The sequence below is a fragment of the Mixophyes fleayi genome, chromosome 1, assembly GCF_038048845.1.
Source record: "Mixophyes fleayi isolate aMixFle1 chromosome 1, aMixFle1.hap1, whole genome shotgun sequence".
Lineage (NCBI taxonomy): Eukaryota > Metazoa > Chordata > Amphibia > Anura > Limnodynastidae > Mixophyes > Mixophyes fleayi.
Genome location: NC_134402.1, coordinates 248,391,839 through 248,415,172, shown reverse-complemented (window position 1 = coordinate 248,415,172; position 23,334 = coordinate 248,391,839). Strand labels below are relative to the sequence as shown.

Genomic DNA, 23,334 nt, shown 5'->3' with positions numbered 1-23,334 from the left:
CAAATGGTACAGATCCGGCTCTGTCACTGACCTTATTGTTTATGTAATATATATGTCTACACAACTAGACTTATTGTATATGTCTCTCTCTTACTAATGCTTATTGAGCACAACTCCTGTTCATTAAAAGAAGACAGAAAACTTTGTAACAGTTGTTGTTTCTCTTTTATTTTTAATTTGCTGGGCAGATCTATGTTTAATTCATTAAACTGACAATATGCTGTGTGCAATAGACTTTGCACTGTGGAGACTTTTAAACGAGTAGAGCACCTTTAAAAAAAATCTCCTCACGGTTAGCAAATTCTAGGAAATAAATAATTGATGCACTGGTCCTCTACGTTTACACATATAAATTGTTAATTTTACAATGTGTCCTTTGTCACCTAGAGAAACACAAGGTATTTTTAGCTAAACTCCTTTATTTTACGGTCAATGTCTCATCGCCACAAATTGTCACAACACGACTTCACTGACAGCCAATCAGCGCTCTTCTCCCAAATATCACCGAGTCGGTCGCAGATAAAAGAGTAGCAGTGATTGGGCGCTACCGCAGCAGTTTCCAATGAGAAGCGAATATAGTGTGCGGGGCGGGCCGGGGAAGTGTTTTGTCGCTCACCTCATTGCTTCCGGTACATCGTATTCATCAGTTAGTGGCGGTGCAGGGCTGCACTGTAGCGGCTGCCGCGGTGTAGTCGGGAGGTATGAGTGAGTGCGGGACGGACCCGGACGTGTCAGGGTTTACGGCATGGCTGGGGTGCCGGTTGTCGCCGTGTCACCGTTAGAGGATGACAGTGGGACATCTGTGGAGCAGGTGCCCGGTGCTGTGGCAGCAGAGGTGGCTGCTGGGGGTGAGTCCCGGCTGGCACCTGACAGTGCCCCCTTCGCCTTGATCCCGGAGCTGGAAGGCAGAGAGGTCACAGAAGGGGGTGGGGTGACAGGGATGATACCCTCACCTGGGGCACCGGGCGAGCAGGGCGCCGCTCCCACCATGTCGCTGCTGAAGATGGAGGAGAAGTTTTCCTCGGGCCAGTACCGTGACATCGGGGACTTTGTGTCAGACTTCAGGGCCATGCTGGAGGGATACTACCAGCTGCACGGCGCTGACCACTGGCTGTCCAAGCAAGCCCAGAAACTGGAGCTGATGCTGGAGCAGAAGCTGTCACTGCTGTCCCGGTGAGTACAGGGCTGCACCCCGATCTCCAGACCTCTAAGCCAGACAGCTGGTGCCCGGGAGTCATCTGTACATCATTGTCACATAAGCCCAGCGCCTATATTGTGCTGTTAAACCCTGGAGGAGCTTACTGTACAATCATGTTTTGGCACCTGCTAATGTGTTCAGTACCTTACTACACACACACACTGACCCATACTCTCTCCACAACTCTGTAGGCTCTAAACAAGCCCTTTGTATTTCAAATAAGCATGAACATTTTACAGCTTGATGCAAATTGGGTCACAGGTCTAACTTAAATTATATTTACACTAAAGTCTAGTAAAGTTAATTCTAGCTGTCACTGGATAGGTTGAGAAAAACCAATGTGTTGGTACTAGATGACCTTCTGTATAGGTTAATTTTATGTCAACACAAAGTGTATCGGGTATTTTATGGCATTAATCATGAACTGCAATCATAACAATACAATAGGATAAAGCCCCTTTACCTAAAGAACTGATACTTTAATTACACAGACATAGGATATAGGGAAGGAGTACCGCTTATTTGAAGATAAAATAAGCTCAAGCTAAAAGAAACTAGACAGCAGTGGTAAAGTTTAAGGAAGGTGGCTTTCATTTTAGACCGGTTTAATGTAGTCCAAAAGGTAATATGTTTGAAGGATGGGACAGTAAAAAGATCTCATTTATGATGCATAAAATTTAATAGTTTGTATCTGTAGATGCTCTGCAATGTTACAACAAGGTGCATCTCTCCTCTCCACTCTTGAGATGCATCTAGAGTGGAGAGCTCTGGAAACATCTGAGGAAGTGCACTGTGAGGATACCACCCTTAGCTGGCATGGTAGTTACCCTCTGTGGGATTCAACTCACTCGGGTAGACCAGAATATATCCAAAATAAGACTTTATTACGACAGCACAAGACGTTTACAAGTTACAGGGTAAATGGTAGCATGTATCCTCCAGCACCCAAAGTAATAATCTCAGTCTTATCCTCCAGCAATATTACCACTACCATTTAGCAAAACGGTTATGGTGTCCCCCCAGCCTAGGTTACTGGCTCACACCGACCCTGTCCTGGTAGGGTTCCCTCGAGTGGCTCCACAATGCCTGGCCCAGAGTCCTTTTTGCTGATGTCTTGTACACCAGGATCCTCCAAGCTAGAATAGCTCCCTTGACATTCTGCGCTACCTATATTCTTCCGTGTATACACAGGACGTACGGTCAAATGTCTCAAACCTTCCCCTTACAGCAGGGACACTTTAGCTGCTAGACATACTGTCCCTGTAACCTTGATTATACAATAGAATGGCTTCACTCAATTAGCTATTTTGGCTGGATACACTAAACATGAGGTTACAATATTACACCAGGGAATGACACTGCACGCTTACATGAAACAATAAGACTTTTGACACATTGTTTCAGCAGTGTTGCACCATCTGAATCTGTGATGCATTTTAATACAATAACATTTTATATTGATACATTTCCCGATGCTATTTCACCCAATATATTACTGTGGAGACACATTGCGTATCATTTACAAGTTCTAACCTCATTGCCTCGCAGATTAAAGCTCTTGTCCACTCTCATTATCTCCCGCTTGGACTACTGCAACCTCCTCCTTACTGGCCTCCCCCGCTCTCATCTCGCTCCCCTTCGCTCCGTACTCAATGCTGCCGCTTGGCTCCTTTTCCTTTCTCGCCGCTCCTCCTCTGTCTCCCCCCTCTACCAATCCCTTTACTGGCTCCCCTTCCCCTACAGAATCGTGTTCAAGCTCCTTACACTTACCTTCAAGGCCCTCCAACTCCACTGCTCCCTACATCTTCAGCCTCATCTCCATTCACGCTCCATCTCGCCCTCTGTGTTCGGCCAATGACCGTCGCCTCTTTCCCCCTGGTCACCTCCTCCCACGCTCGCATCCAAGACTTCTCCCATGCTGTCCCCTTCCACTGGAACCAGCTCCCCCGCTCCATCAGAACTTCAACCAAGTTGTCCAGCTTCAAACGGGCATTAAAAACCCACCTCTTCCTTATAGCCTTCCAGTCCCCCACTTAACTGCCCTCCTTCCAGTCTCCCACCTACCTCCCTCCTCGTCGCCCTCCTCTCCCCCCCCTCTCAGTCAATTCCTCCGCTCTCCCCCTTTCCTCCTCCTACCCTTGCGTCTCTGTCCGTCCTACCCTCCCCTTAGATTGTATGCTCCTTCGAGCAGGGCCTCCTCTCCTCCTGTTCTCCACCACCTTAACTCTGCTCTCCAGCTCCTTGTCCCTTCCGTGAGGCCCTTCTACCCCTCTCTCTACCCCTGGGGGCTGTCACCTTTCATCTAGCTGTACTTTGAGCTTCTGAGTTACTGTGCTTTTTGTTAACTGTTCCGTGCTGTCTCACCCTGTACCATGTTTGTCTGTCCCTGTATGGCGCTACGGATACCAAGTGGCGCCCTATAAATAAATATTAATAATAATAAAAATAATAATAATTACCTTTTTTACCTAGCTAATTTACATGGGCTACCAGCTAGTTAACTCAGACATTGTTCTGATTACAAACCAAATCTATGTAGCCCCTCATAACTATTATTATTATTATTATTATTATTATTATTATACTTTATTTGTTAGGCGCCACAAAGTTTCCGCAGCGCCGCACACAGTACAAACAGTAGACTAAACAGGGTAAAACAGTACAAACCAATAAACAAAAATACCAATACTTCAGAAACTCCAGGCTGGCTGATGTAGTAAACATGGAGCAGAAGAACGGTAAGGAGACAGGAGGGAAGAGGGCCCTGCTCATGTGAGCTTACATCCTACAAAGTTCTCAGTCCAGTAGCACCCCGTTTCCTCACATGCACTATGCAGATATCTTCATAATCAACATTTATTTATATAGTGCCACCAATTCTGCAGTGCTGTACAGAGTATATTTGTCATTCACTGAGTCCCTTTCCCATAGGTGCTTACAGTCTAAATTCCCTACTATACACACACCATATGAGACTAAGGTCAATTTAATCGCAGCCAATTAACCTACTAGTATGTTTTTGTTTTTTTTTGTTTTTTAGAGTATGGGAGAAAACTGGCGCACGGGGAGAACATGCAAACTCCACACTGATAAGGCCCTGTTTGGGAATTAAACTCATGATCCCAGTGCTGTGAGGCAGAAGTGCTAACCACTAAGCCACTGTGCTGCCCTCAGATATGTAAAAAAAAAAATTGCACTCGAGTCTAACCTCCTAATGCGTTAGAACCCCTTTCATTAAATAAAACTTAAACTAAACTGAACAGTATTTAAATTTATCTTATGGTTTAATCATGAGTGCGGACATTGAGTCTGTTGGTATTGTGTTGCTTCTGTTTGAAGCTTTCATTTACATTGGGAAAAGTGTGCTTAGAAATGTTGTTCTCTGCTGAAATTCCCCAAAAAGGAGAAAATGCATTCAATAAAAGTATAGGACAAGACCCGATCTCAAAGAACTCTGACCTGGGCAAAAATAGTCAATTTGTGAAGTGGGAATGTTTGTGCGCTCCTTTAAGTATGTCCCTAGATAATGCACACTCTCCATCACTTTATTTTATTTTACTGAGCACACTTCAGAAAATGAAACCTTGTTTTTGTAGTGTTCTGCAAAGGAAGATGTACTAGTACTCCTACTTTACTCTTCAAGGAATGTATTTGCTCTGCCCAACTCATTCCATTTAGTAGGTCAAAATTCTGCTGCTCCACAAAAGCTACCATCCTGCTCCTTAGATGCTTTGGCAAAAATCTAGGTACATTTGTGTAAACTGAGGCACATGGCATTGCCAAAGAGTACTTTCTGCTGTACATCAGCCATTTGGTGTTGCCTGGAGAGAGGGTTAAGTTCTTAGTGTGTAGTAGGAAGGGATGATGCTGAAAGGAGGCAACAGTTGCTGCAAAAGTTGCATAAGTTAATAAATAATTTGTGTCTTGCATCACCCGAGAAATGCAAATTTATCAAGCACACATTGTCCTGTAGTAACTGCATACATGGGCTTGTTTACATGGAGAAACATTGAATGAACCCTTAAAGGGAATGTGGTCTTTTATTAACAGCCGGGAGAAATAAAAGCGCCGTCAGTGAAAACTGTGATTAAGATTAGAGCAAATGGTTAGCATGACTTCTGAATGGACAGGAGAAGTTGCTGATCCATTGAGGAGCCACTTTTAGTACTTGCTTACCACTTTAGGTACTTAAATATCTAGGATGGGTTGGGTGGGTTGGGTCTGGCAGCGTGGACAACTTTCTCCTCTTCTGGCTCAGTGCTGCATTCCAGGTCTGGTGAAATCCCCTCTACTGAAGAGGTAATTGGGAGTTCATTATCTTTTATTTGTAAGGCAAAACTGCAGTGCCAAATAGTCACAATGACAAATCATAGTTCATGTTCTTAACTAGCAGGGGTTGTACAATGGTGTGCAATGCCTTTTTAAATAAAAAAAAAAATATTCTTAATCTATCTGGAATGTAACATGACATTTGCTATTTAATTACATTACTCTTCACAGTGCTTCCTGTAGTTATTAATGCTGTTTAATAATATTACAGATTTTAATTTGCTGCGTTGCCTAATAGGCAGTGCACAAATTTAGGTATGCATGTGGTAATGCCCACTATACAATACTCCTTGTTCACCAGACCCACCATGCTAACATACAAGTTTATGAAGCCACAGTGAGCATCATGTTGTACACACTGGTCAAATGGGCGTGCACAAATGTATTGCCCATCATGTAGAGCACTGACCCACTGCAGTATGCCCATTATCTGTCGTACCCTTCTTTGAAATGTGTTGCTGCCAGAAAAGAACCATGACATCCCTGAAATTACATGTGCCATTCTGCAAAGCCATCTTTATTCTTTTACTTTCTCTGCAAAGGTAAACAAAGATGTCACCAATATACTGTACTACAAAAGAATAGTGACCTAGTGTACAAAATCATTGAGCAGCAACCTATGAAATCCTTGCTTTCCTCCATGTATTCATATTTGTCCCAATGTTTTTAGTACATCAGTCCTTTATTTTAAAATGTGTGTTTTCTCATGACCTCTTGCTGTGTAAATGGTATTTCCTTCATTGCAAACTTGCTTAACGACTGTGTGGTAGGGCAACTCATACTGGTTTACTATTTCAACAGAGATGCGATTATCTGACCCAATAAATTGTATTACAAGTCCCTGCTAGCGGTGGTAATCGTAAAAATGATTACCACCGCTACTGGGTACATGCAAAAGTGTGGAGCCTGTATGCTATAGGGTTTTGTCTATATTTATTTTTTTATTTTTTTTGTAATCAGTGTTCTCTGCGCATGCAAATGCACCCTGCCTGCCCCCTCCCTTTTTATTAAATAAATTAAATAAAAAATAAAATAAAATAAAAAAAAACTTCAACCATTTTGGTCCCCGTTGTACCTATTGTGCCCTGAGACTCGGAATTATGTAACCCATCATCACTAAATTTTTGTTTTAGTAAACTGCCTCATTTTTGTGTATATAACATATAGCTACATTTTGCTATATCTGGTCAATAGGAATTTGTTGTCTGCTTTGTCTGTTCTATTAACCATGATTCTGACTCCAAATAACTTGATAATGTTATCCAGCTTGTTCTCATATACTAAAGCTGATTTGTGTGTGGGTGGGTCCCGATTTAAAATTTAACATCCTAAACCTAAAATACATGTTGCCATATATAAAACATCTACAAATATTTGTGTTAATTATCAGAATTGGAAGTCTTGTTCACACCTATCCACAATTAATGTCCTTTTCAGCTGCAAACTTATGTTTGACAAGCGCATAACACAACCTATATCCTATTTTTAATAGCCTTGTTTCTACCACTGTAGTAACTGTTTTTAATACATTAGTGTGTGGTATCAGTACAATAAATTGTCTTGGTGGAAATGCTTTAGAAACGTGTCTAAAGCATGTGTTGGTTTTCTTGCGGTTTAACCCATTTTCCCAGTTTAAAGGTGTGTGAATTGTAAGCAAGCAGGAAATGTTTGGCTATGCTGGGCATATCTCATTGTGTGATTATTTTTTTTTTTATTTATTTTTTTTATGCTGCTTTATATTTACCTGTGCATCCTACAATATATAATACAAATAAAATAAAATATTATATACGCTAATAAATCTGCTGAACAATGCTTCTTGTGTTTTCTTACTTCAAAATATCCTTCTGGGGCCTGCATTAAAAATCCTTTCTGCTACACAAAACTCATGACCAATATAGGGCTTAAATTAAGTGTTTCACAATAAAAAAAAATACATTTATGTGAATGGTATTGAGGATCTGGTTATCTTATTAAACAATACATATTGATACAACATTATATAGTGGGGTTTAAAAAAAAATAAAAAATAATTGACTATTTAACCAACCAAGTACAATAACTGTATCTCAGTTACCAGGGGTAGGTCATAATTTTGTCATGTGTCATTTATGCAGCAGATTTTAGTGCACTGACTTTTAAAATGTTCCAGCTTAAAGGGTTGCACACTGCTGTATTATTCTTACATGGTAACCACTCCAGTGGGGAAATATAGAGTACTACACATCAGAAAGAGAATGAGTGTTGGGAAGAATCCAGTGTTAGGCTACACATGTGCTGCAAGGAGCCTAATGTCTTTGTTTGTATGTTTCCACAGTGGGATACCATGAAGGATGTCAAAAGAAATATAACTATAGTGGTAAATTTAATGAGAGATTAGATTAGGCCTATTCTTTAAGTTAAATTGGAAACTATGTTTGCAATAAACATGAAGATTATTCTGAAATGGGCATTGAAATCATTAGAGAAGACCTATTTGTAAAGTTGGCCAGCCACTGGGCAATTGGTACTGCTTAACAAACCATTGCGGTGTCAGAACAAGCAAGTAGAATGTTTAGCGGCATTATATGTTAGACAATCGTGTGAATAGACGTTGACCAATGACACTGATTGACCTTCTGTGTTCCATTTGTTCAAACTGCTTCAACAAGGTCTAAAATGTGACAAATCAATTAGAGACATAAAGTGGGCTTACTATTAGCTTTGTACTATTAGTTCTGTCAAGGTAGAACTACATATATATCGTATATGTTAATGCTATTAGTAGCGCTTTTATGAAAGCCAATTTCTGTTTTAGGGGTAATGGTCTTTTAATTAAGATGAAATTTTAAGTTGAGCTTGAACAACTGGTTATCATGTCAACAAAACAGGCTAAATAAAGACACGTTGCCCCAGAGCCACAATTGGTTTGTCAGTGAAAACACCTATCAAATCAATCTACTATGAACATATCTGATGTTTTAGAGGTCGTAGACCTGGTGGTAGATTTACTAAGTGGCCTTTTTTTTGTTGCAGTTGGCCTGGGGTAGGCAGGATGGCTGGTGGGAACCAGGATCATTAACTACTTGTGCCCTCTTTAATGAAATATAGATATTAGTTCCCCAATTTTAGTCAACTAGTTAGTGACCCTGTTATTGAAGAATAAATACATTTGCCCACCTTAATAAGTAAATTAGAAATTCGTACACAATTTTGCAATGTTTTTCCCTAATAAATACATAAAAAATTTTCTTGATCTCTCTTTTCTAATCTTAAAAAAACTCCTATTGATCCAATGAACCTTTGGGATCAAGAGTGGCCAGTCAAGCACTCCTGATTGACTTCATTGTTTCAGTCAAGATTTTTTTCTTTAAAGCGCATATGGATTATGTTGGATCAAGAAAAGGATAGGATTTTAGGTATTAAGGGTAAAACATTTATTGCAATATTAATTTATTAAGGTGACCATATTTATTGTTCAATAGCGGGGGCACTACTTCAGATATTATTTGAAAGGGCCACTAATATTTATTCTATTAATAATGGGGGCATGACTAGTGATGTGCAGATTGCCCTTTTAGAAAGGCGCTTGGTTTACAAACCACTAATCAAAGTTCATGTAAACCTGCAGTTTGAACACATAACAGGTTAGTAAATCACCCCCTGGTTTTCTATTATGAAAGCACAGTGATATCATGAACAGGGTATTCATAAAGGAGTTTATTTATTTGTGCTTAGGAGTCAATATAACTTTATCTGATAGCTACTGCTAAATGCAATGCAGAAAATAGACTGATCGCTTGAGCTGTATACATTTTATAATATATGTACACATATAAGACATGGTCAAAAGAAAAGTATGTGGGCACTCCTAATTATTGTCTTTGGCCATTTCAGCCACACATTGCTTCTCCTTAGTAAAGTCTTAGAATGTAGAATGGGCAGTTCTGGAGAACGAAGTGACTTTAAACGTGTCACTGTCGTGTCGTAGGATGCAATATTTTCACGAAGTCAATTTGTCAAATTTCTGCACTGCTAGAGCTGCCCCGGTAAATTATAAGTGCTGTTATTGTGAAGTGAAATCGTCTAGGAAGAGTAACAGAAGTGGTAGGCTGCACAATCTCATAGATGGGACATCTGAGTGCTTAAACACGTAAAAACTTCCTTTCCACCATAGCAACACTGACTATCGATTTCCAAACTGCCTCTGAAAACAAGATCTGCTCAAGAACTGTTTGTAGGGAGCTTCATGGATTGGATTTCCAGAGCTGGTCAGCCGTACATAAGCCTCAGATCACCATACGCAAATGTCGACTGAATTAGTACAAAACTCACCGCCACTGGACTCTGGAGCAGTGGAAACACGTTATCTGATGGACAGTCTGGGTATGGCGGATGTCAGAAGAATTGCGTACTGTAAAGTTTGGTGGAGGAGAAATAATGGTCTGGGCTGTTTTCCATGGCTTAGGCTTTCAGTGAAGGGAAATGTTTATGCATACAATGACATTCTAGAGAACAGTGTGCTAACTTTGTTGCAGAAGTTTGGGGAAGCCCCTTTTCTATTTCAGGAAGACAATGTCCCTGTGCGCAAAGCAAGCTCCATCAATAAATGGTTTCCTGAGTTTAGTGGAAGAATTTGACTGTTCTGCACAGACTCTGGACCTCAACACCATTGAACACCTTTGGGATTAATTGGAACGCCGACTTTATCACCCATCAGTGCCCAACATTACAAATGCTCTTGTGGCTGAATGGATGCGAGTCCCTGCAGCCATGATCCAAAATCTAGTGGAAAGTCTTCCCAGGAGAGTGGAGGCTGTTATAGCAGCAATGAAAGCACCAACTCTAGTTTTGGAATGAAATGTTCAACAAGCACATATGCATGCTATGTCCACATGCCTTTGGCCATATATACTTATATTCTACAAATTTGACAAATATTGTCTGTTGTTGGGTATGATACTGTGCTGCTATGCTGGGCAATGTCTATTCATTTTAAAAAGAATACTAATATTTTATATATGCACACCTACCAATATACATGGTCTAAATGAGGACAAAACAATGTAGAATGAAATATGATCTTTCAAAGAGCCGGGGTAGATGTGCTTAGATTGACATAACTAGAAATAACTCCTACAAGTTAGGCACCAGCAGTAATTATTTAGGCATATTGGCTACTGTGTTCGTTGGATTTGTCCAGCCCTGGAGTAGTCCCAGCCCTATATTATTTAACACTGCTAATGCTTTTTTCCTTACAAAATTGCAGACTTCTAACATTTGGATAAATTTATTTAGGGCAGGCGTAAACAGCAATAGAAAAAGCATTGCATTGCAAACAGATGTTCATATTTTATGTAATCAAATTTTCATTTAAGATATTATATTAAGATTTGTATTAAAAAAAATCAATAATTTTTTATTAAGTAGGCTTTTTTAACATGGGAGGGACAAATAGCAGGAATACAGGGGGAAACAATATACTATACAATTGAGAAACAAACGTAAAGCATATGTATTATTAGGCTTGTTGAGGTTCATTTAGGGTAAAGGTTTAGAAACAGGCCCAAGTGACGTTGAGCTCTCTACATCAGTAACATATTCATGCCAAGGGGACAATTTATTTATAGGAGTGGAAGTTGACGTTGAGTAGGGTATTCGTAAACTAAACTGAATTTTAGATACTATTTTATTAAGGGTAGCATGGTGGCTCAGTGGCTAGCACTTCTGTCTTACAGCACTGGGTTCATGATTTCGATTCCCAACCAAGGCCTTATCTGTCGGGAGTTTGTATGTTCTCCCCGTGTTTGCGTGGGTTTCCTCCGGGTGCTCCGGTTTCCTCCTACACTCCAAAAACATACTGGTAGGTTAATTGGCTGCTATCAAATTGACCCTAGTCTGTGTGTGTGTGTATGTTAGGGAATTTAGACTGTAATGGGACAGGGACTGATGTGAGTGAGTTCTCTGTACAGCGATGCGGAAATAGTGGCGCTATATAAATAAATGGTGATGATGATGATTAAAGGTGGGAGCTAAAGAATTTTCCCAATTTTGGGAAATGGCTGCTTAGGTTGCAATGAGGATGTAGCCCAACACATGTCTAGTATGCTTGGTGATTTGCTCAGAGTAGAAACATAAAAGTGCTACCTCTGGTGAGGGCTCCACATTAATCTTCAACATCATCATCAACATTTATTTATATAGCGCCAGCAAATTTCGTAGCGTTTTATAATTTGGATAATATTGAGCACCTTATTTATGAGGGTTAAAACAATTACAAGGAGTGCATATTTTAGCCAATTCCAGAAAATGTGTCATATGGCTCCCGTCCCATTACACTGGCACCAACACATTTTCCATTCACTAGGTCAAATCTTATGAGATCTGTCGGGTAAGATAAAGTCTATTTAAAAGTTTGTAACCTACATCTGGCGTGGTTCAAACACTTGGAGAAACTATGGGAGGTAGCTTAGATATGTTCCCATTGTCTTGAACATAATGTTCAGATCCTCTTCCCATTCCCAATTGGGGAGGAGATTTAAGTGTTGTCTCAGAGTAAACTATCCGTCTGTACCAAAATGTGATGCCTCCTTTCCCTGTGCCTTTAGTAAGTCTAGAAAAATTGGGGGTCTGAAGGTAGGGAAAGGGATCTTAAGACAAGTATATTTTTTTTTTTAAGAATCACCACTGTCAAATACACATGAGAAAGATATATACAAATAGTATATCTCTGCTCTTTAAAGTTAAAATAAAGTAATTAACGAGTACCATGATAGAGTATCAAAATTGGATATAATGAATCCAATTATAAGTTCTGAGTCTCATTGGATACAACAACGTAAAACAGCTTTGTATAATTTTTTGTTTTTATTTATTTGTGAGTTGCATCTCACAAAGCCCACTGAACATAGTGAATTTAGCCATTGAAGACTAGAAAATATTTCTTCAAAGAATGCTGTTTTTCCCCTTCTCTGAATTTAGTCGGTATCTCGATTCTGAACGCTAGTAATAATCAAAATAAATGTATAAGTTCAATAATAAACAAAATCCTTGCCACTATAGGTCACTGCGTATATGCACCTCTTTTATGATTGTGAATTCCATAATCAAATCGAACCTTTTTCAGAGTGTATTTCTTGAGGATGCACAAAAATATCTGAATATCTACTATACTAGGTACTGAACACGCTTCAATCCATCTTGTCCACAATGTTCTCTGAATGTTCATCTTTGTGTCCACTTTAGGCATTGTTTGGTAGTGATTAAATGCATTGTATTTGCATCCATCATGGCCATGAACATTACTTTAACAATAAGTAGCAGGTTTCAGTTTTAAAGACCGGAGAACTTTTTTTTGGCAGGTATTCCAGTGAAACTAAGCTAAAGATTGCTATTGTTTCATTGTTTAGGGTCAGCAATTGTAATAGATTACTGCAATGCTTACATTTTTCCTGTGTCTATAGAGCACTATGGATCTATAAAGCCATAGTGCTAAAGCCAAAAATAAAGCCAAACTCCACCAATAGGTGGAGTTTGGCTTTATTCTGAGCTGGCGTAAACAGCAGCGAGTGCTGCCTTGTAAGTGAATTGCTGAGTGAATTGTCTGAGGTTCAAGAGAGTGGGCAGGAACCATTTCATATGGTGACTGCCCACATGATAACAGCTGCACCGTATGTTTTAGATTGCTATCCAGTACATGCATAACTCTCTACCTAGATTGTAATGGGCAAGCAATGTAGAGATTTGAGGTTAGGTTATGTAGTGCACAGGACACTACTCTTGTGCATCCAAGGTACATCCTGGGGTCTCCTTTTGCAGCTGGCTCTGACAAGATCTAAAATAGTTCATATTTTTTTGTCTTAGTTTAAATGAAAACTGATATGTGCAGTCCAATTCAAATAAACCAATATTTTACTTTTCCCTCTAAAGGCTTTTTTGAGCCTTTAAGAATGGTTTAATAGAAAAATATATTAAAAAAAAAGGAAAAAAATTTAGACAAAAAAGTTGAAAAAACCTTTAGGACCTACAACATTCCCTAAGCGTCAGTAAAGTACACACACTTGGTATAAGTAGAACCAGTGCTCATAGTGGGTGGGTGTATATGATGGTATGCCATACCGCCACTTCTACTGCCTTCATTATAAAACTATCCTTTCACTATTGCATTCATTTTTATTTCTATTACAATTTTCATACTGCCACTTTTAAATTTCCATACTACCACTTCTAAATTTCCACTTCGACCACTGAGTAGAATAATAATAATCAGTAAATGAATGGATACATATTAAGATCTATTTTCTGGGGGTGCACTAACGATGTGAACATAAACAACCCTAGCCCTGTTGCTGGGATACAAATTTTCTTGCCCCCTAGGTTACAAGCTGAAAGAGAGCAGGTACCCGGAGTAAGTGCACAATGTAAGTTGACTCCCTTACATTGTGCACTGTTTTTCTGTACTCTACAGGACCGTGATAGAGAATAGTTTTCTGTTACCTGTTTGTTTTTGTATGAAATAAGTTATTATTTATGTTTTCATTCTTTAAGGAACCTAAGAAATAAAACATTGGCAACTAGAATATCAAAGAATCGCTATGAACTTGATGAAGATAAAGAATCAGCCTGTACTTCAACGAGACGGAGATCCTCAACAAGAAATTTGGGCAACTTAAACACTGGGGCAATGGAATCTGTAATGGTGCAGGTCCTAAAACAAGCAGAGTTTCTAAGAGCAAAGGAAGAAAAGAGGTATATAATTTGCAGTTACACTTGTTTCTGCTTTTATCAAATGGGGTGACTAAAATAAAACTACAAGCATCTTTGTTAACTCTTTCATTGACAATGACATAGAAGGCCTATCCCACATTTAGAAGGCCAGTGACAGATTCTGTATTGGCTGACATCCGCACCTACAGTGTTCTAAGTGTTCAGAGAGCTCGCCTCACATGATAATAGTTGTCAGGTGTCCCCAATGTGTCATAATGGAGTCCTGGCGACAGGTAGGAATTATTGGTGATCTTATCATCGTGGCTTGTGCAGGAAATAGGTGATGAGGGAAGAATAACTTAAAGACATTATACGGAAACATTTGTTATTTTTAAGTGTAAAATATATTTACCCTATATGTGTTTCAAAACAATTTGAAATTTGCTCAGATAAAATAAAACAAATATTCCAGACAAACTTAACAAAGTGTGAACAATTGGCACTCCTGGCAGCGAATGAGTTAATAGGTCTGGTGGTGGGTCTCCAGTCACATGTACAATTATCTTTACGGAAAAATCTTTTCACATTGATTTTCAACTATAAAATCTGTCATGTTCTTGTGGTTTTCTTTCTCTTTAACCCACGTATTATTGAATACTGTTTAAACATGTAATGGACATGGCTTTGTCTAGCCACACCCAGACAAATGTTTTCCACACTGTCCTTTTCAATGATAATCTCCAGGAAGATAATACATATATGTTCAGTAGCTTATTTTTTTTAACCTTGATACATTTAAACCGATGTACATACACTGCAACTTACTGTGTTATATTGTCCCAATGCACAAATATTATATTATATTGCATTAGGTATGTGTAATGTACAGAGACTGGGGGAAGTTACACAGTAATAGAGTAATGCTGTTGGCATCAGTGGGAAAATAAATTCATATGCTGGGATTGGAGAAGGTGAATTAATGGTTGATATTTAAATTTTCAGCTGTATTGCTTTATCGTTTTTAAAAAGTTTTACTTTGCTAAATAAGTTTTACATACATTTTATATATTTTTTGTTGCATCTTACTAGGATCAAGGAACAAGAAAGGAAGGAAGCAGAGGAAGCCATACAAAAAGAAATGGAAAAGTGGGACAGAAGCCTCCTGGCTCTCACTGAACCTACATGCATGGAGACCATGTGGGAAATTCCAGCCATTGGTCATTTTCTTTGCTTAGCACAACAAATTTTAAACCTTCCTGAAATAGTATTTTATGAACTGGAACGCTGTTTGTTGATGCCTCAGTGTAATCTATTTTTGTCAAAGATAATAACTTCTTTATTGAGCCCTCCCCATCGCAGACCAACTTTACATCGCAGGCCCAACCTCCCATACCGAGCCTGGGAATCTGCACTTAGGCAGAAGGTACAGCAGTGGTATACAGTTATAGGGCAGGCCGAAAAGCCTGACAGGTGTGCTGAGAAGCTTGGACTCTGCTCCCAGTTTTTCAAGGTCCTTGGTGAAGTCAACCCACTTGAACAAAAAACATTTCATGAGCTGACGTTTTATCAAAAGGTTTGGTTACTGAAAGGTCTCTGTGACTTTGTGTATGAAACCCAGAGTGAAGTACAGGATGCTGTGCTTGGGCAACCAATCCATGAATGTAGAGAGGTAATTTTAGGTTACGATGCCCAGGAAAATGCTTATATTCACTTCCCACAGTTCTGTGGGGCAGATGTGCGAGTATACAAACAAAAACCATTTAAAGCCCCAGAATTTCCAATCCCTCCAATTAAAATCAAAAGAACACCTCGAGTAAAACTGAATAAGTCCAAATGTAAGTACTCTAACAAAAACAATGGTGAGGTTAAATCTATTAGGCAATTGAGATCGCCAACCCCAAGAACGAGCTTGGAGAAATATTTTGAATTTCATGATGACTGTTCTGCAAATTGCCACATGGGAAACTGCAACAGCAGGGCAGAGCATGATGTGAAATCAAGCTGTGAACATGAAGACCACAGTCCCTGTGACATTAATAACACTGCCTGTTGCAAAGAAAATGTAGAAAAACCCATTAGTCCTGGAGAACTTGTTGGCTATGGGGAACCTTTGAGTCCAGGGGAAATTAGAATTCTTGAAAATGTAGATAAATACGCAGAAGCAACCCTACTGAAAGCTGACACTAGCCCATTGAAAAAAAATGCACTAAAAACGTATCAAGTCCATGTGAATGGCAATCATACTGACAACACTGAGGTTATTTGCCACCGAGTGGCGATGGACATTATCTTAGACCATTCTTTATTGAACCACAAAGAGCTGAAGCTCCACAAGATGCGAACAAAAAAGAAGAAAAAGAAAAAAATCAAACTTTTGAATGAAAACATGCAGGGTAAATATGAAAGTGTCCAAGCGCACACATTCAAATCTTTTAAGACTGAAATCCATAACAAGTTGTATCTTAACAAGAAGAGAGCCAAGCACAAGAAACACAAGTCTGGTGAGTAGTACAAGAATGGATTATCTTTATATAACCTCTCCCTATGAATAGGATAAAAGTCCCCCATTGGAAAGCCCCTCTTACCTCAATTTGAGAGCTACAAAGGAACGAATATACCCTTTTTTTCCTGCAGCAAAACTGCAGATAAAATTGATACATTGAAGGCAATCAGTTAGAGCACTGTGAAAGAGCTCAGTTGTGCGCTATAGACAGACCTAGTCTCCCAACACCAAGAGCCACAGCGTTAGCTGGCTCTTTTTTGAATCACACATATGGGTCATTTATAATGAGACTATGCAGAAATTGATGTTGCTCAGTCGTATAGCATCAATTTATTCTAATGTGTGATGTTTGCAAGGGTGTAGATGAAAATATTTAAAAATCTCGTAGCGCCTAAAAATATGAGCATATTACTTACATATTATTGTAATGTGTTTATATAGCTATCAGTGTAATTATTATACTGGTGTTCTGGATCTTGTACACAACCAGTAAGATGCAGCCAAATGCTCGTCCCTCATAATATTACTCTGGGACAAAGGCTGTGATTTACTGCTGGCATGTGGAAATCCATGAGAACCACTGAGTTTGATACTTAAAATGATATAAATATATCTACTACAGCAGCGGTTCCCAAACTTTTGCAGTTCGTGGCACCCTTAGAATCTCCATAATTTTTTTTAAGGCACCCCTCCAAAATAATTACCGAGCAGTCCTGTTTTAGAAGTAGTTGGGTCAAAAAAACTTAATAAGTATTTAGGTCAGGACATAAATACTTATTTAGTTGTATGCAAAAATAATCCAAGGAAAAATAATAATTTTATATATTTTTTTTCAATTATATTTCGGTCAAAGAATAATTGACAGCTAACTCACACTGTGACTTTCTTCATGTCCACACACATGCTGCCCCCTCTCACGCTGCCTCCTCTCACATTGCCCTCTCTCACTCTGCCCCCTCTCACACTGCCCTCTCTCACACTGCCCCCTCTGCCCTCTCTCACACTGCCCCCTCTGCCCCCTCTCACGCTGCCTTCTCTCACTCTGCCCTCTCTCACATTGCTCCCTCTGCCCTCTCTCACGCTGCCTCCTCTCACTCTGCCCTCTCTCACACTGCCTCCTCTCACTCTGCCATCTCTCACATTGCCCCCTCTGCCCTCTTTTACACTGCCTCCTCTCACTCTGCCCTCTCTCACACTGCCCCCATTGCCCTCTCACGCTGCCTCCTCTCACTCTGCCCTCTCACACGCTGCCCTCTCTCACACTGTCCCCTCTCTCGCATTGCCCCCTCACGCTGCCTCCTCTGCCCTCTCTCGCATTGCCCCCTCTCACGCTGCCTCCTTTGCCCTCTCACGTTGCCTCCTCTGCCCTCTCTCACATTGCACCCTCTGCCCTCTCTCACGCTGCCTCCTCTCACGCTGCCCTCTCTCACTCTGCCCTCTCTCACGCTGCCTCCTCTCACGCTGCCCTCTCTCACACTGCCCCCTGCCCTCTCACACTGCCCCCACTCACGCTGCCTCCTCTCACGCTACTCTCTCTCAAGCTGCCTCCTCTCACTCTGCCCCCTCTGCCCTCTCTCACACTACGTCCTCTGCCCTCTCTTACGCTGCCTCCTCTCACATTGCCCCTTCTCACTCTGCCGCAGCCAGAGGAAAAAAACAAACTTACCAATCCGCGCGGCACCCGGGACCCAGCATCCTCCTCTCTCCCGCAGCTTGTCACTGAATTTCGGGCGTGCTGCGGGAGAGAGGAGGATGCTGGGTCTCAGGCGCCGCATGGATTAGTAAGTTTTTGTTGTTGTTGGTTTTTTTTCTCTGGCTGCTCGCGGCACCCCTGGGAGCCGCGGCACTACAGTCATTACCAGTCTGTCACAATGCTATTGGAGGTACTTAAGTTATCTGTTATGGGAAAAAAGTCTTAGGGCTAGATTTACTAAGCGGCGGGTTTGAAAAAGTGGGGATGTTGCCTATAGCAACCAATCAGATTCTAGCTATCATTTTGTAGAAGGTACTAAATAAATGAAAGCTAGAATCTGATTGGTTGCTTTAGGCAACATCCCCACTTTTTCAAACCCGTAGCTTAGTAAATCTAGCCCTTAGAATAAATGAATTAGATGTGATTTACTTTTGTATTTATTTGGTTTGCAAACATACTGTATTTATCCATAATTCATTTTTGGATTTTATTTAGTGTGATATTATAACATGATGTGTTGTGCAAAAAATGCATCCTATGACATTGTGTCAGCAGGTGGGTTACAACACCAAAATATTGTGAAGCACTGATTAGAAACTATTAGAAACCACTAAATAATTTATAAACTCAATGAGTGGAGGAAAGTTTTATATAATTATTTTGGGTTAGACAGGTAGAAGGGGCTTTCTGTTGGTAGCGCAATATATTTACAACAGGCATATTTTGTGTAAGGAATTACTTCCCTGGTGTTGGGATACCAAATATGTATTAATTATGTATTACATCTTACTGATCTGTAATATTCACTGTAACAGTTGACAAACTCAGTGAAGTTAGCAGAGTTCAACTAGGCTTCCTCAGAAGTTATTCATATTCATTTTTTAAGTAAGAAACATTACACCCTGAAGTTTTCCCCATCCGGATATGAGAATGTGTCCAGGTGATTGGTGGATGTGGCAGAAAACAAAGGACTTGCAGTCTGATCAGAGGCAGTATCTGACGGTTACTTTACTGAATTCCATTGGCCTAAATATTGGAGAAGGGATGCTCTGTTCCCATGCCTACAGGCAATATGGATCAATCCTTCTCTTTTTTTTTGTGGCTTCATATAACAGTCTGTATTGGTCACTGCTGTACCCAACTGATCTCATTTCTGTATTTATATTTGACAAAGCTAACCATGACTATGGTATTGCTCTCTTTAATCTCTTGATTGTAACCTAACTTACAATGCTTGGACAATTTGATGTACTATCCTCCCTTATGAAGCTTCTCTTTTCATTTTTGGAAGGAAAAAAATCTGTATCTAAGAAAACAGTTGTAAAGAAGAAGAGAATTGCTGCAACTTCGCCTGCTGCTCCTGAATTCCAGGTAATTTTCTTCCTTGACAGGAGTTAGTCACACATAGCGATTTTTAAAAAGCATATGTATGCAGGAAAATATGTATCTTGGTTCAAAGAGACTACTGTAGAAAATTCACCTGAATCATTGTCCCCTGTTTGTACGTGATATGCCTTCTGTTACTTACATACCTGCATATGTACCAGGCACAAGTAATAAAGTAATAAATTGAAATTAGGCAACTGTAGTTACATGCCGGGGTAGCTTACTCTTTATATTACTTTTACACATATACAATGGCTACATTCTGCAAACCTTCAAAGATAATATTTAAATTGCAGAGCTTTATTTGCTTGCCTTTCGTTTCCATTTTAATATGGGAAAATTGCTTTATAGAAGACTAAGCCTTGTTCAAGTTGCTTTAATGGATACTGTTAAAACCTAACAACTTGCTTTATTAAAATATGAATGTAACATGTGGTTTGCTTCATTGCTCCCTCTCTTGAGTGTTTGGTTCAGGTAATGATGCTATGTTAATAGTGCCAGAGATCTGTAAAAATCCTGTTGTTTAGAAGGACAGCTGACATTTTTCAAATTTTACTAAACCCGGGTCTAGGACTGTTTTAAGAATTTACATAATATCAATATACTAAAGCAATGTTAAAGGAACAGGAGAGTGTGATACACCCCTAACAACACATGTCCAATCACAACACAGACAGATAAATACTAGTAGTAGTATGAAGAGGCTAATATACAAAGGTCCAAGTCAGTTAAGTGAGAGAAGGTGTGAGAGAGACAGGGGTTTCCCATAATGGCAGGTATACACCATGGGACCACACTGTTGCCCTGGTATATCAACATATGACCATCACTGCTAGACTGATATATAAACAGTCACCTCTGTCTGCTACATAATCATGTGTGCCCCTTGGTTTGTATATAATGATTTGTGTACCTCTGCTTGGCTGGTATGTAATTATGTTATTACCAGTGTTAGATGGCATATAATTCTGTCTACACTTCAGTAGTGAGTGTATGTGGTGTCATGATTAGGCTGTAAAAGGCTATGTGGACATACATGGCTGACCTCACATTAGGCAATGGCAGAGTCACTAGTCTCATGATAACTTTTTTTTAGCTTTTTTTGTTAAAGAAAAAGTCTTAGTACTATATACAGTACATAAAATTAGGCAGATAATACGAGCTTAAATTTTTACTACCTCACGTAATTTAGCTCATGTAGCATTGGATGCATTTGCAACCTCGAAAGGTAATGTTAAAAGCGTAGTTGCCCTTAGCAACCTACAGTGTTTCCATTGCCTGCTCTATTGTGAAACCATACCTAAATAATCTTTTTATAGGCTTTGCAGGACAGCAGCTGAAACAATATTAGGCTATACTTACAAGCAATGTAAAAAAAAAAAGAAGAAGAAGAAGAAAGCCTGCACTATGTGAATACATAATGAACAAAGTTGTTCTCAGCACATATATGCTTACCTTTTAACATCTGTGTATATTTAGAGCAATAGTCTTGAGGTATTGATTCCTATTTTAATCAAAACATTTAAACTTGTACATTTTAGTCTCCTTAGTTGTGAGGTGAATGTACTTGGTTTTAACAGCATTACAGTGATGTATAAAGCATAGATGTAAATGAGCACCCTTTACGTTGGGTTGCAAGCTTAAGTGGCCAGATTTTCTCTGTAATATATGACTGCCAATTTATGGGCATATTCTGTGCAGTCAGTAGCTGGCATATGTTTATGTCTACATAATGTATGACTGGCAATGGAGTTTGTTGGCAATGGGGATATCTCTGCAATATATTGCTGCAATGAGTTTAGGCATGTGCAATCTAAAGCTGACATTGTGGTTTATGTCTGTGTAATGTATGACTGGCCAAATTTGTGGCTGGAAATGAGGGTGTAACTGCTATGTTTTGCAGGCATTGGTAATATTCCTGTGCAGGTTATGTCTGCTACTGAAGGTTTATTTGTGCAGCATATGTCCAGCAATCAGAGCTGGATTTAGGCTCTGGGGGGCCCGGGGCACTTTAGACAGGGGGGCCCCTATGGTGTACTATGGCTATAATTTTAGACAAATACACAGACAATACTGTGTGCATTACTGTTAGGTGCACGCAACTCTGCCTTCACCAGTAGTACAGTGTAAAGCGGGACATACCTGCCAACTGTCCTTGTAGTTGGACCAAATCCTAACTGAGCGAGACAGTCACCCAAATTCGGGACTGCCCCACAAGATTCAGGACAGATGGCAGAGTGTCCTGCTCTCTCCTACCTGTTCTTGTCACTTTCATCACCTGTGGCTGCTGGTGTCTTAAACTCAGTTGTTGCTTGTCTGAATCATGGAATGTTTGTAAAAATTTAAAACAGCCCTGGCATTAAATCAATAGCACCCACATTTAATAAGTAGGCCTCTCTCCCTGCAAATAGGCCTGAATATACAATTTAATAAAATTAATAGTATACAAATTTAATAATAGATCTGTTTATCCCAACTAGCCCTGACATTGAATTAATAGCTGTCGAAGTCAGCAAATTGGATAAAGTCATTTCAATTAAAGTCTAGCAAACTTGGTTGTCTTTGTCTGAAAAGATGCGTACGGTACGCTACGACGTACAAGGGCACGCTACGGCGTGAAAGGGCGTACGCATCCACTACACGTGGCAACAACAGTAATTGGTCTTTTACCATACATTCGCACAAACACGCATACTTATAAAATAGTACACATTAATGATAATTGCAACACATAGTCAGTTATGTCGAAACATAGTAATATTTATGTTATATCAGAGTTACATGCATATTAGTGAAATACACGGAATGGGTTAAAGGAATAACATCATGAGTGGTATCATAATGAACCTTATTACATATCCTACTGTTTGGTTCACTCTGCGAGGGAATCGCAGAGTGCATACGCAAGTTATGAATGATAGGGAATTATGAACTACTTAAGACTAAGGAATCCTGGCGAGAAGAGCAGAGCATACCCCCTGCAGAGATGACCCCCTCCTTTGGATTCCTTAGGATGAACCAGCCAATGATTGACGACCCCTTGGACATTCCTGAGACCCGGACCAATAGATGCAAGCTGTACCATCTTCATTGTATTACTGTATTTGATTGTGTATATAAGCAGCAGCTTGTGATCCAGAGTGCAGACATCTTGTCCCCAGACTTCAGGATTGAATGACTGCACTGGATCCAGAGCGCCTGCGATAAGTAACGGCTGTATTTACACAACTCGAGGTTCGACAATCGTTATTGGTTAGCGACAATACGCACATAACATAGCATACACATTTAATGAAAAAAACTATTTCCCTCCCCACAAAACAGGCCAGCAATAAATTAATTGCATTCACATGTAACAAAGAAACCCATTTAACACAACCATTGCTGACAATTAATATTTCATATTCACGTTTAATAAATTAGCCCTCCTTCTCCCCAAACTTAGACCCAAATTGAATAATAAATTAATAGTCCCGAAACCAGCACAGCATTGAATTAAAGGTCCCATCAATTCACCTTAAATTAATAGGCCCCACTATT

General features: G+C 39.8%; 1 protein-coding gene across 1 annotated transcript in view; it reads left to right on the top strand.

The window, feature by feature from the left end:
- Nucleotides 1-609: 609 nt before the first annotated feature.
- The window catches only part of BRD10 (bromodomain containing 10), a 39,945-nt gene continuing 17,220 nt past the window's right edge, over nt 610-23,334 (top strand). The window contains exons 1-4 of the mRNA XM_075209311.1: nt 610-1,173; nt 14,054-14,254; nt 15,302-16,713; nt 19,700-19,779. Of these exons, the coding sequence (XP_075065412.1) occupies nt 746-1,173; nt 14,054-14,254; nt 15,302-16,713; nt 19,700-19,779 (2,121 nt within the window). The 5' untranslated portion in view covers nt 610-745. The remainder of the gene's footprint in view (nt 1,174-14,053; nt 14,255-15,301; nt 16,714-19,699; nt 19,780-23,334) is intronic.